This window comes from Schistosoma mansoni, chromosome 3 (genome assembly GCF_000237925.1).
Source record: "Schistosoma mansoni strain Puerto Rico chromosome 3, complete genome".
NCBI lineage: Eukaryota > Metazoa > Platyhelminthes > Trematoda > Strigeidida > Schistosomatidae > Schistosoma > Schistosoma mansoni.
Genome location: NC_031497.1, coordinates 3,274,127 through 3,288,921, shown reverse-complemented (window position 1 = coordinate 3,288,921; position 14,795 = coordinate 3,274,127). Strand labels below are relative to the sequence as shown.

At 37.9% G+C, this 14,795-nt stretch overlaps 2 protein-coding genes across 2 annotated transcripts; one reads left to right on the top strand and one right to left on the bottom strand.

The window, feature by feature from the left end:
- Positions 1-215: 215 nt before the first annotated feature.
- Positions 216-10,008, bottom strand: Smp_132350 (hypothetical protein). The gene is made up of 13 exons (XM_018798913.1): positions 9,871-10,008; positions 9,678-9,839; positions 9,549-9,642; positions 9,458-9,519; positions 9,304-9,423; positions 9,212-9,270; positions 9,000-9,165; positions 8,015-8,095; positions 7,873-7,973; positions 7,761-7,833; positions 4,485-4,964; positions 1,745-1,945; positions 216-758 (listed from the first exon to the last, which is right to left on the bottom strand). Exons 1-13 carry the CDS (start codon positions 9,991-9,993, stop codon positions 435-437), a joined length of 2,046 nt encoding a protein of 681 aa, XP_018650755.1. The 5' UTR covers positions 9,994-10,008; the 3' UTR covers positions 216-434.
- A 1,011-nt stretch (positions 10,009-11,019) lies between these two features.
- Positions 11,020-11,865, top strand: Smp_132360 (hypothetical protein; the record flags this gene model as incomplete). Its single annotated transcript, XM_018798912.1, has 2 exons — positions 11,020-11,530; positions 11,603-11,865. The coding sequence occupies 2 exons, from the start codon at positions 11,020-11,022 to the stop codon at positions 11,863-11,865; spliced, it is 774 nt and encodes a 257-aa protein (XP_018650754.1).
- Between the last annotated feature and the right edge of the window lie 2,930 nt (positions 11,866-14,795).

Sequence of the window (14,795 nt, the reverse complement as noted above, 5' to 3'; positions counted from 1 at the left end):
TATTTTCGAAAACCAAATTTAGTGCTCGTGTGGTGTATTCTACTTATATCGATATAAGTAGTATATAACACTAGTCAGAAGTGGGAGGCCTGGCAGCAGGTTGTAAAGATCGAATCGAAGAGATCAGGGACTGAGAGCAGTGAAGGAACGATGAAGTTTGAGTCAATTGATGGAATATTGGTAGATGAAGTATTTTATGTATGGTCCTTACATTTTACTAAGATACTCTGTAATTTTGTAATAAAATACAAATGGTTGTCCACCAACTGTTTTCGTCTATTACACTCATACTATACACGATAAAAATATTTAAATACCAACTTGATATTTTGTGTTTATTCTTGTGAAATAAAACTGGTTTACATTTCATGGTAATTTTATTGTGTACATGTGAAAGTAGGGATGATTCAAGTGTGCTTAATTTAAATAAAATATTATAATGACTTTCTTTTCTTTTCTGGTGGCTCAACATCTGAAGTTAGATCATATTCTGATAGATATTTTATAAAGGAATCTGATAACTTGAAATCTGAAGTGTTTATTTGTTTTGTGGACTGTATTTCAGGAACGCTAATATCTTTCTCGATAAGCGTCTTTAATTCAATGCGAAGATCATCAGATGACAGATGCGTTAGATGGTCTAAAGAAACTTGTCTCCCATCAATATGTAGCATATACTGTTTTGTCGAAGTGGCTCCTATCCCCCCTACACAAACATCGTTTCCCCATTGCATAATTAAATTAGCTAGTTGATTTACCTACAAAAAAATATTTTGAAAGACAATAAACCAGAAGAATATGAATTAATACATGACATCTCATAAGTTTTAAGAATAACAAATTTCTCGAACAGCATTTAAAATGTTTAGACTTCCTTACTATCATTACTACTACGATGATCTTGACTCTTTTGCTACTCATTACGTTGATTTCATTTTTTCGTATTGATGTAGTGCGGCAACTTGAGCTAAAGCACATTTGTACTAGAATACACTTTGATTAAAATTGACTAACTGTTATCAAATGATAAGGAAATTCCAAAGACCATTCAAAGTTAACAAAGTAAAAGAACTACAGGTCATAATCTGGTAGTTTAGCAGTTTTATATGCATTGACCACTTTGTTGGTAGATGTCAATAGAACAAATGATGGTGGGAATGCAGCGTGGTATTAGTCCGTAAGAAAATCGACTAAGTAAACATAAAAGTTACGTATGAGTTGGGGCTTTTAAATAACCCCGTAGTACAAAGTACAATTAGTCAAGGTAGACTGGGTTTCCAAATCCACTTATTATTCATACAGAACATTTGGGAATTTCGGTCAAGTATGAATGAAAGACAGCTGCCCACTAGATCCGAAATCAGGGTCACTAGTTTAGATACTCGATCAGATGGATATGTGATCGAATACTATTTGACAAATTCAAGCATAACTTAGTGAGTTTGGTGTACACACATGATATAGATGTTAAATAAACAACACTATCATTTTAGAGTGAAATTTACTGAACAATTTGACTCTATGGATTTAGTTATATCTGTTCCAAAGGAAGCTATCGTGACACAAAGACTACATTGTTTTTGGAAGCTCTAAGGGATTTAAAGTTTTATTTAGTCCTCATTTTAAAATAATAACTGAGAGACTGGCAATTTAGCTGTAGTAGACTTATTAATCAGTGAACTGTGAATTTATTAGGATAACAGCCAAATATGACTGAAAATACTGTTTAAACAAAACTTCTTACCACGGGATCGGAATGTTTTTTTAATAAAAGTAGGTCCCATAAACATGCACTGGCAGGAAAGCATAATTCTGGATCGTTTACATCTGATTTATAGTTACTGCAGATTTCTGGATCACAGTCAAATAGAATTTCGCAACGCGGAAAAAGACGAAGAAGATGAAAAAGCTTGATAAGCAAGGAACTGGAGCAGTATGGATCTGACTGAAGTTGAAAAAAGGGTTTACTTTAATTAATACAATTATTACTTGAAGTTGTGCACTAATATCCAGATGACACAATTTTTTTTACATCAAAATGTAAACTTCTTGAAAGAAGCTGCCAGAAAACGCTTTGATCAGATTCACGGAATTTCAACCAGTATTTTAACTACGAATAGATCAGTGTTTTAGTCGTTATATCGTTTGAAATTCAGTTAGTGAAGTGTAGACTTCAGTTTCGGTTCTGTAGTTTCAGACTGAAAGCATGAACCTTTATGTGGTGTTTATATTGCTTAATAACTCATCTGTACATTATTCAATGACTGATTTAAATTGCAAAATACAAAACCTTCGGGTGTGTACACTTTTTTCTCTGTGACTTACTGGTTCATAGGTGACTGCGAGAATACGAATTCAACAGTCCTGGCAATGACCAGTTAGCATATTCATTCGACTACTTCTAATTATCATACTTTACCTGATTACGAGTGGAACTAGAATATTACGTTCAGGTTTTACATTCACAGGAATCTATTGTTACGTAATGCCGTTAAAATTCCTTTTAGTTTCCAAACATATTAATTTTTCAACTGTTTATTGGATTGTACGTAACTAAGGAGCGTACAATGAATTAAACGCACACTACATTTGTTTTGCTTTACTTGGTAAATTACTGTTTTTGAATAGCGACTAATTTTTATTAAGTCGGGAAAGTATCAATTTACCCATTCTATTCATGGTATTTTTACTACTATTATCATTATTATTAATGGCTTCATTCAATATTATATGTTTGGTGCAACCTGGAATTCTTAGAACAAAGTATTTCAACAAGTTTTTTCTACAAGACAAAATAAACATAATATAACTGCATACATGTTTATATAAATTAAGTTGATAAGCTAACTGGGAATAAATGAAATGCTTTTTTAAGAAGATTAGAATCAGTACAACTTTTTAATTAGAAACATGTTTAAGAATACAAGTTGTCAACTAGATCAGCCCTAACAACCTGTTCGTAATATAGTATATTTGCTAGATAAGACATTGTAGAGCTTTTATATTTTTTCTCGCGTGCATGGATTCTAATGTATTGACGCCTCATTTTACCAGAGAATATATGCGGAGGAAGATATAAATGAAGTGGATGGTGATATCTGACAAGACAACACCTGCCAGGAGTTTGCAAGATTTTAAATGTCTATCCACAACCGGATTAATAATAGCCTCAAAAGATTCACTACACACCCTACTAACTGTTGGGTTGATGATGGTATTTGGAATATTTTCTGAAAATCTGTTCTTGTCGCTACTGTCAGAGATAGGATTTTAATGATCTTCAGGACGAAATTTTCGATTTTTAAAATTAACAAAAGGAATACTAATTGATGTTTGAAACTCAGTGATACGATGTAGCTGAATGACTGCTATTTACGATACCGTATTACTGACCCAAACATCTGAGTGATTTAAAACCAGAAATAAGACCACCAACTAGAGGAATATACCAATTATGTAGTAGAATAAAATTTATTAACATAAATATTGGTACAAGGAAAAACCAGATAAATATGCGCCGCACAAATCTCATTTGATTTGTGTCAGGGCTGTGATACTGACCAGGTGCCCAAACTGAAGCAGGTGGTTTTCTTAGGGGGCCACACCCCGAGCCTTTGACCTAAAGGTCTGATCCACAAGGCAGTGGAGCATCGTGAGGAGATGCAGTCCCATGGTAGCCGGTGACCAACGATTGATTCATACGCCATTTGTTCCATCAGGATACTGGAGCCCATGTGCACCATTGGTTTGTAATCAGGGTTTTCCAACTCTCCTAGGTGGACTTATCCATGTCCACCAACCCGGTTAAAGCACCGGACATTCGCTTTTCGTCCTCTCAATTTCGTAAACAACAGTAATGTTGCGAGAAGGCAGTGAGTAGGACTTCCCTGGCAGAGGCTATATATTCGCGTGACCATGTGAGAGCATTTCGAGAGGGAGAGCGGACTCTCCCCACTCTCAGCTGTACCATTTGGGGGCAGTAGAATACAATGCTTATGTACAAAAGATTACCACAAAATAAGCCTGGTAGATTTTCATAGATGACCAGAGAAAATCGATTTTTAGGTCAGTCAGTTTCCAATCGAACAAAACCTGATCACTAAGGTTTAATTCTTGAGGATCGTAACAAACAAGAAGGAATGAAGTGGATATTATGGGAAATCCGAAAAGAAATACACACTTGTGTTCAAGGCTCCGAGTCGCGTTTAATGTAATTGTTAAATATGCTATCTGGTTGCTGGGAGCGAAGTAGCATATCAATACCTCAATAACAGTTCGCAGTTCGGATGACAGTTTTTTATTTTAGTATTGGATTTTCAATAATTTCGTTTCATTTTGTTATCATACATTTTTTCGGTAAATATTTTAGATATTAGACCCAGGCTTATTCTCTTTATACAGGTAATTACGTTAAAAATTTGGTTTAAATAGATATGTTATATAAATATCGAGACATTGTGAATATATAAATAATCCAAACTTACTACTGCCAAAGCTGCGCTAGCTAAACGCTTCGAGAAGGCGAGGATTCGATTGGTTGAAACCTCATGTTTTCTTCTCACAAGAAGTATATTTAAACAGGATATAAGAGTATCTGAGATGTGTTCCATTTCGTGTGCACCAATCCTATTGCTTATACCAACAGTAACAGAAGTGATTTCATCTGAACATATAGTTTTATTTGAACTTTCGGTGATCTTCGATCGTTGCACAAGATTGGCAACAGCTTGTGCAGCTGGGGTATTCGAGCGATCATAGGCTTTGATTACGGAAGATAAGTGAGAAACTGCATTTTCACTCTCTGTTGTATTACTTACACAGACACCCGCGATGCATCCCAGGATAGTGTATAAATGATTACAAAACGTAGTAGGATCTGTAGTGAGAACATCAGACGCATCAGATGACGATATAATAGATAAAGCTGTATGTACACAGTGTAGACCATCCACAATGCTGGTTGACTATAAAAGGAAGTGATAATACATGTACATAATAGAAAATCGGAACAAAAAAGCAGTTATCAGAATATTTTTTAGATGAACGAAGACGCTAACTATAACTTGGTTCTGTAGCATATGAGAGTATTCGGATGCTACAGAGATTAAACCAACAGCTTTGTGAGCAACTTAAAAAGATGGGTTTTAGTCATAGAGATTCTAATGCTATACATAGCATTTCTGCATATTTGTTTTTAGTGACTTTATTCTATATTTAAGTGACTTTACTACAATGTAGTTTCAAAATTCACTCTCTTGTTTACCGAAATAAAAAATAAAACCTGTTAGGCAAATTTGCCTTATCTTCGTTAGACTAGCTTTGGTTACTAAGGTGTTTATCACTTTACAGAAATACTGACAGGTTTTTGTCGACTTGCGACACCTATAATGAAAGCGATATATGATTAGATCTATCAAAAATTACTTTGATATAAAAGTAGTTCTAAAGCATGGCTTAAACGTGATCAAACAATTAAATGAGTAAGATGTTGATAAGTTTGATGTGCAGATTCGATGTTACTTTGTTTTCGTGAACAGAAAAGATTGTTTACTTTATATTCACTATTTATTGGTTTTATCAAGTCTTCCTCTTTTAAACCATCAATATCGTTATTAGTATTATCCCAGTTGGGAGCCACACATTGTCATGTCGTAAATTATGTGATCTTGCGCGCCATTACAGGTATGAGGGTGGTTGTCCATCCTCAGTTGCCCACATCATGGAAGGGTAATTCTTCTCTAGAGACTTAGAAAGAAAATCCAATTATTTATTTAAACACATAAATATTGGTACAAAGTGGCACCAGATATATATGCGCCACACAAATCTCATTTGATTTGTGTGAGGGCTGAGATATTGCCCAGGCGCCCAAACCAAAGCAGGTGGTTTCCTTAGGGTCAGTCAGTCAGCTACAACGTAGGACCAGGCACATTTATGCATCGGTCCAAGTTGCCATACCTCGTTAGCACAAGATGAACACCGGATTCATAGAAATAGTTAATTTAATGGTGGTAGTATATAATAGAAAGGTCGTATATAAGGATATAGTATAGGAAGGGAGAAAGTTATGAAGCAATTTTAATCTTAAGGTTTAAGGGAAGATAAAGAGTGCATACACCTGCGCCATCGTGATCCATTCTGAGCCATGTCACCTAGAGTCTCCAACCATTGGTTACGATAGTCACGCGGACCCCAACCAGGTAATCTGCATCTACCAACATGGCTCAGACTAGAAGTTAGTGATATCAAGCACTGATGCCATATTTTGGTTTGACCGCCCCTAACTCTTTTCCAACCATCCCCTACACTAGTCAGCATAACGCGTCTTGGTAATCGGTGTTCAGGCATGCGTAACACGTGGCCCAACCATCTCAGTCGATGGAGATTCATGACCTCATCAACTGATTTACCATCATTCCCTAATACCCTGTGTCTAACCTCACCATCACTTACCCGATGATCCCAACAGATGCGAGCAATATTTCTAAGACATCTGTGGTCAAATACTAGTAACCTACAAGTATCTTCTACTCTTAATGGCCATGATTCACAGCCGTAAAGTAAAACAGAACGGGCTGATGCGCAGTATACTCGTCCCTTAATTGATAGACGGATATCTCGTCTTCTCCATAGGTGACGTAAGTTGACAAAAGCCAAACGAGCCTTTTGAATCCGTGCTGAGATTTCGTCAGACACCAACCCATTAGGGTTGATCAGACTTCCAAGATAAGTGAAGTTGTCAACGCATTCGACTACTTCGCTCCCTATCCTTAGTTCAGGTGTTGACGCAGGCCAGTCCTGGAGTAACAATTTACACTTAGATGGGGAGAAACGCATCCCAAACATCCTGACATTGTTACTCAGTGCTATCAAAAGACTCTGTATTTTATCAGCATCTTCGCCAAACACGACTATATCATCTGCGTATTCTAAGTCGATAAGCGGACCTCCTGGTAGAAGATTGATTCCTGAAAATTCAGTCGACGAGAAAGTTGTTTCCAGCAGTAGGTTTATGGTGAAGTTGAACAAGAATGTGGACAGCCTTGTCGGACATCACTTGAGGTTGTAAGATCAGTTGACATTTCGCCATAAGCTCTGACTCGACTAGTAGTGTTCGAGTAAAGAGCCTTCACAAGGTTTATATAATTCTGAGGTACACCTTTCATTGACAAACACTGCCACAGAACCTCTCGGTCTACAGAGTCAAATGCTGCTTTCAAGTGAAGAAAAACTATCGTTGTCGGACGCCGATAAACATGTCTGTGTTCTAAAACCTGACGAATAGTGAGTATGTGGTCGATATAGCCATAACCAGGTCTGAAGCCAGCCTGATTTCCTCGTGTTTGAAGTTCACGAGTCTTAGTTAGGCGCCCGATAATTATTGAGGCAAGTATTTTAGATGCTATGTTAGTTAGACTAATCCCTATATGGTTATCGCAGGATGATTTTGGCCCCTTCTTATATATTGGGACAATAAGTGATTGTGACCAGTCGGATAGGATTACCTTCAACTCCCAGAGTTTAGCCAGAATATTAGTCAACCTAGCCGCTAAAATTGGGCCACCATATTTAAAAACCTCTAGAGCCAATCCATCTGACCAAGTCAAAAATGGTTTGCGGTTGACTGTTGACTTAATAAGCATGATCAGTAGACGAACAAAAATATGTTGCCACACTAAGCTAACCAAAGCTGTTTCATTACTTACATGTTTTACACACAATTTGAAATTAATGTCTAATAACAAAAAGAAAGTACTTACCTTTTTTGCTACCATTCTATTTAAAACAGACATAAGATTGTCTACATACTCTGTGTTTATTAACTTGGCATATCTGAAAAGTGGTGAATATACTAAGTTAAAAAGAAATTACTTAGATAATCCTTTGAAGATAGCAGACAAAAGTTCAGAGTCAGAAGTCGTTTTCAAAATTTTGAAGAAAACAAACAATATTTCATTCATAACTAAGGTGTTCTATCATTGGAAAATAATATCATGAAGGAAATCACATTTACCATCTTCAAACGTTTTTCTCTTGTTTGAAGGGACTGGGTTTCAGCCATTTCCTTCTGAAGTTTGCGCTCCATTTTGGACTCCTAAGGAATGAAAATGATCTGTGAAACAGTATTTTTAGAAAACTATTTACAAAGCAAGTAACCAGTTTTGGTTGCGACTAATTTGTTTACAGTATCAATAAGTAAACGAAAAAGAAAGCGACCGGATATCCACTAGTGTTGTAGGGTATACAAATCATATTTCCTGTATATCTCTTCATTTAGTCTGGTTAATTAACAAGGAGTCAAACACAATGTAAGGATACATGAAGAAACTTAAGGCAAGTAATACTGTATCACCAATTTTTGGGGGTTGATATAAACCAATAAGCAGATACATAAAGGGAAATACAAATAGGTGTTGTTATTAATATATATTTTTGCTCTTCTGTCCACACCAGTCAGTCATCAAAAAGGTAAGAACTAGTACGTTCATTGATCTAACTTATCGTATTGGTATAGCGGGAAGAAATTAACATGAAAATTATAGGAGCCAAAATGATTGTATCGATGATAGCGAAAGGGCTTTATTCGATGTTGTACAAAAACGATGTAATCAATGATTTTAAAAATAACCATTACAAATCAAGATCTCGAAGAAAATAAGGGATGAATGGATTTACGCTACTGACACTGACTTGCATACATCACCCAAGTTCTCAAACCACTGGTCAGAATTATTTCGAGTTGCCTCACTTGATGAGGCCCCATCCAGTTGGGCTTTAGAAGTCGATTTGTGACACTAGATCTACGTGTGGCTGAAAACTGAACATATAAATATGTACTTGACAGGTATATTACCATGTTATTTTTACTAAAAATGTAGTGGATTGTTTGATGTGATTATTTTAGTACTCACCGTGTACTTAATTTAACAGTTACGCTGAATTACTGAGGCTAACAATGAAAAACTGATGTTTTTGTAACAATGAAAAATGTCAGGCACTAACCTTTCTTTCACGCCGTGAACGTAGACGCCTATCGAGCTAGGGCTTTCCCTCCTTTTCATGGCGTTCGACCTCTGTGATAGAGACACAAGACAAAGCGCTGATGACTGGGACTCCGACTTTGTAAGACTTTGACCGACAAAAGCGGTGAATGGTACGGCAGATCTTTTAAAGTCAACAGAAAAAATTAATCGGTACCGTTAAAGTAACGTCTCGATCAGTATCGTTTTCAAATATGTTATTCAGAGTCGTTATTATCACTGAGGAGACCTGTAAATAATCAAATAACGTTTCGATTATCACCTGTGTCTTTGAAATGTTGAGGTATTGGGGTAAGACTTCTATTAACTCTTTGCTGTAGTTGAAGTCTGGATGATTTTCTAAGAGCTGACAGACACACCTTATGGCAGCTAGCTTTTCGTCCTGCAAAACGTCACTAAAAATGTTGCAAGACTACTTCATTCCAATCCAATTTTGAGTATATTTTCAAACGAGGAGACTTCATGTCCAAACACTTGTCTGGAAATAATTGTATTTAAAGAGAATACCTTTTAGGATAACTCTGAGCAATTCAGTATACTTCCGGTAGTTTAAAAGTAGGTGTTCCTCAAAATGCCATATTTTCCTGGTTTCTTTTTTAGTCTGCAGAAAAACATAGTCGTTGTGCATTTAGTTACCGGTTGAGTCTTTTCTTTCTCAGTCGCAAGTCGTATGCGGTAAGCAGGCAGCACGTCCTTGAAGACGACACACAAAGAAGCAATAACTAAAGCCCTAATTTGTCTGAATTTTCGGAAATGTTCAGACTCAAAAGTCTTTATAATGTCTCTAAGTGAGTGAATCTTGAGGGAAAAATGAGAATATACATGTTACATTTTCCTCCGGAGATTTCAGAATGTTCTCACATTTGATAGCGATCGAGTGCTTAATATCTGATATGACGCTCCTCGTTGATAACAGCTGCTGTACACCTGACAACTTACTGCCTGCAGTCATGCCAAGCACGACCTTCAAAATTTAATTATGCCTCTAGAGGTTCAGACGGTTCAAATTGTTCAAATGGCTGTGGACGAAATAAATAGGATAAAGTGTAAACACACTAAGGAAACAGAAGACATCAAGAGACATGATGCAGAAATGATGAGTATCTTTACGGATGTATACACTCAACCGCTATTCCGAGAGAAGTGGGGCTACCCGCAATAAATGCGTGATTGTCTACTTTACTCTTTAGGTACGCTACTGATGGGCCTGTGATCACATTGACTAAGATGGTGTTAGAAATCGCATAGCTTTGTATTTCAGACATATGCGATCACTCTTTAGTTCCGCCCTATGACGAGTAGACTTCGGAGAATGACCTCGTGGGTTGGAATGAAAAACTTCAAGCAGGAATATTTTATTGTGGTTACCTCAAATGTATTAGATGGCCAAGCCACCTCTTGTTCTTCTGCAACCTAAATAGAACGGTTTAAATTAGGAATGTAGACTGTCATACGGATTTGTGTTAGCCTCGAATCCATGTTCGTTGCATTCCTCTTCACTTGATTTAAAAGATTTGTAACAGCTCAGGTTGGTTGGTTAAGAGTTGACCCCAAACAACCAAGCATATGCTAAAACAGTATTGTTCAAGTATTCATTCACTTCCTTACTTTTTGTAAGCGTTATATTCCCTATTATCTTATATTGAATGTTAAGAGTCTTTGTTTGTCTGAACAGATAATCCCACGCTCCACTGTGACTGCGCGAAGATCGAAATAAAGACCTATTCACTACTTCTCTGGTTTCTTCTATCAATAGCACGAGGGTTACCTTAAGGCACGAAAGTAGTGAGCCCTTTTTGAACACAAATTTAACCTCATTTCTGTTATTAATTTTTTTTTACTTAAGCGTAAAAGTAGACCTGATTATCCGTAAACTAAGTTGAGTATATAACTAGTTTATTCCGTATTATCTTAAGTTATTCGTGTTATAGTAACCATTTTTCGTGCTAACTTTATTGCTATATTTGTCACATACCTCATGTCAGACTCAATAGAAACCCATAATCTGGAGGATTTGTCACCAGTGGAGATAGACACTGTTATGACTACGAAATCCCGACTTCCAGAATTTGATCGTAGTGATCCTGAGTTGTGGTTTGCTCAACTAGAGCATTATTTCACGAGACACAATATCAAATCTGAAGGGATTCACTATAGAGACTTGTGTTCTATCCTTCCTCCTTCAGTCGCCAAAGAAGTCCGTGACTTGATTTTAGATCCACCATCACCACAACCATACACCATCTTAAGACGAGAGATAATGAACCGTTTATCATTATCAGATAGTCAAAGAATCCAAAGACTTTTTCAAGGTGAAACACTAGGTGATCGGTCGCCGTCACAGTTTTTGCGTCACCTCCAAGTGTTAATGGGTGATAACACAGTGGGTGAAGCAGTCCTAAAACAAGGATGGATACAAGCTCTCCCATGCTACGTCCAACACTGTTTGGATGCACAAGATCCTGAAACCTCATTATCTCATTTAGCGCGTATAGCCGATAGAATAATGGAGAGAGGTCCTCCAACTGGACCAGGCACAATAAATCACACATAAAATGTAGAATCAGCAAAAGACCCCGTCATAGAAGGACTCATTGCGAGTGTTAAGAGTCTCACTGAGGCTGTCACCAGAATGCAAATGGGTCATAGAAACAGGAGCAGGTCACCACAACGACCACGATCCAAGTCACAAAACAGGTCACAAATGTCCAGACAACCTGGGCAGTTTTGTTGGTACCACTGGAAGTTTGGTGTCAACTCAACCAAGTGCATGCAACCATGCGCCTGGCCTAAGCATAATTCTAAGACAGCGGGAAACGAGTAACCCCTCCCCAGGTCGCGACGACTGAGGAGGGGCGCCTAAACAGTTGCTTGTTTTATGTTAGGGACAGAAACTCTGGCTTGAATTTCTTGGTGGATACTGGCGCTGCCCTTAGCATCATCCCTCAAAATAAAACTGAGATTAGTCGAGAAACATCATCAATTACACTTCAAGCTGCAAATAAAACTAAAATTGCGACATTTGGGCAGAAAAACTTAACCCTAGATTTGGGGTTGAGGAGGCAATTCCCTTGGGTTTTCACGGTAGCCGACTTAGATCTGGCAATACTGGGGATGGACTTTCTAGAGAGATACGAATTTCTAGTTGACACCAAGAAACGGCGATTAACACTAAAAGAAACTTCGTATTACACAAAAGGCAAAGAAAGTCACATCAGCTCTCTTAACTTGATTCAAACTCCTCCAGTAACAACAGCGAAATTCCAAGATATACTCGCGGAATTTCCAAACTTAACTAAACCAAACCCACAGCCTTCTAAAGACAAACTAAAAGTAAGTCACACTATCAAAACCGAAGGTGCACCGGTTTTTGCAAAACCCAGGAGACTAGCACCAGACAAGCTCAAAATCGCTAGGGCCGAGTTTGATTATATGCTACAACTGGGTATTATCCGTCCCTCTGATAGTCAATGGGCATCCCCTTTGCATATGGTCCCAACGAAGAATGAAGGTGACTGGCGACCGTGCGGGGATTACAGAGCCCTCAACCGTCAAACCGTACCAGATAGGTACCCAATACCGCATATCCAAGATTTCACAAACGGTTTACAGGGTATGAACATATTCACTAAAATTGACTTAGTCAGGGCATATCACAATATCCCAGTGGCTGAGGAAGATATCCCCAAGACAGCTATTACAACACCCTTTGGCTTATTCGAGTTTATACGCATGCCATTCGGCCTGAGAAATGCGGCACAGACATTTCAAAGATTCATAGACAATCTACTTCGAGATATGCCATTTGTGCAGGGGTATATAGACGACTTGTTAATTGCCAGCCCCGATTTGCAATCACACGAACAGCATTTAAAAACAGTGTTAAAAAGACTGGATGAACATGGAATAAACATACATCAAAGTGTGTTTTCGGTGTTCAAACTTTAGAATTTCTCGGTCACACAATAAGCCCAGAAGGGATCAAACCGATCAAAAAAGAAGTAGACATCATTAAACAATACCCCATACCTAGTTCTCTAACACAACTGAGAAGTTTTTTAGGTCTAATTAACTTTTATCGCAGATTCATACCAGGTTGTGCACAATTAATGCATCCTTTGACAGATTCACTAAAAGGAAAACCAAAAGAATTCAAACTGTCTTCTGACGCTGTCGAAGCTATTAAACAGCTTAAAGATAAATTAGCTCAAGCAACTACGTTGATGTATCCGAATTCTCATTCCCCACTTGCTTTGATGGTGGGTGCTTCAGATAAAGCAGTAGGCGGTACCCTTAACCAACTGGTTAAAAACGCATGGAAACCAATTGCTTTCTTCTCAAAAAGACTCGCTCCAGCAGAGACAAGGTATTCTACCTTCGGGCGAGAACTTCTTGCAATCTACCTAACCATTAAACACTTCCGACACATGTTAGAAGGCAGGGAATTTATAGTCTTTACGGATCACAAACCACTAACGAATGCACTAAAAGCGAGAGCTGATAAATACTCACCTCGAGAAGTCCGACACCTTGACTATATATCACAGTTCACAAGCGATATCCGACATGTCAAAGGTCAGGACAATCAGGCGGCAGATGCTTTATCTAGGCTAGAAATAAACGTGCTACAGCAGTCTACAGTAAACTTCGAGACGTTGAGAAACGAACAAGAGCAGGATCTAGAATTACAAAACCTGCTTAAAACAAACAATTCAAGTCTTAATTTAAAACAGTTCCCATCACCTGTCGATGGTATTCTAATCTACTGTGACACGACCAAGGCAATGCCGCGACCTTTCGTTCCCAAAAGTATGCGAAAGTTGATATATAATAACTTTCATTCTTTGTCTCATCCTGGCGCAAAAGCTTCAAAAAAACCAATCAATGCCAGATATATATGGCCGAATTTACAGAAGGATGTACACAAATGGGTTAGAGAGTGTTCAGCATGTCAACAATCAAAGATAAATCGTCACACAAATTCACGCATAGGTGTTTTCTCGCAACCAGATGCACGTTTTGCCCATGTGCATATCGACTTGGTAGGTCCTTTACCACGTTCAAACGGTTTTAATTATCTTTTTACATGCATAGATCGATTTACCAGATTCCCTATAGCCATCCCGATAGCGGACATCACAGCGGAAACAGTAGCCAAAGTTTTCATGCAGAACTGGGTAACCATTTTTGGTACACCCATAACGATAACGACGGATGGAGGAGCGCGATTCGAATCCGAACTATTTAATAACTTGGCTAAACTTCTAGGCTCCAATAGGATACGCTGCACTGCATATCATCCTCAGGCTAATGGGATGGTAGAACGTTTTCACCGTCAGCTAAAAACCGCTCTTATATCTCACTCAAATCCCAATCAGTGGACAGAATTCCTACCGTTAGTTATGTTGGGAATACGAACATCTGTCAAAACTGACGCACAGTGTTCAGCTGCGGAACTGGTTTTCGGAACAACTCTGAGACTACCAGGTGAATTTATTAACCCTAATACTAACAGTCAAAAACTTAATCTAGAAAATTATGTAGATCAACTACGGGACCACATGTCTAAACTTAAGCCGATTAATACTCGTGAACAATCGCGCGCCGTATATATACCTAAAGACCTAAGCAATTGCATGCACGTCTGGATAAGATGTGACAAAATAAAAGCACCACTCAGTCCTCCATTTAAAGGTCCTTTCAAAGTCGTCTCAAGAAAATCTAAATATTTCGTGATAGAAAAACATGGAAACA

What these genes read in the sequence shown, in the direction of transcription:
- Smp_132350 (XM_018798913.1), bottom strand. Translation starts at nt 9,993, where the DNA reads ATGACTGCAGGCAGTAAGTTGTCAGGTGTACAGCAGCTGTTATCAACG. An exon ending in GCTCAGAGTTATCCTAAAAG is followed by an intron (nt 9,520 to 9,548) that starts GTATTCTCTTTA and finishes AATTATTTCCAG; the next exon opens with ACAAGTGTTTGGACATGAAG. An exon ending in CTAGCGCAGCTTTGGCAGTA is followed by an intron (nt 1,946 to 4,484) that starts GTAAGTTTGGAT and finishes TTTCAACTTCAG; the next exon opens with TCAGATCCATACTGCTCCAG.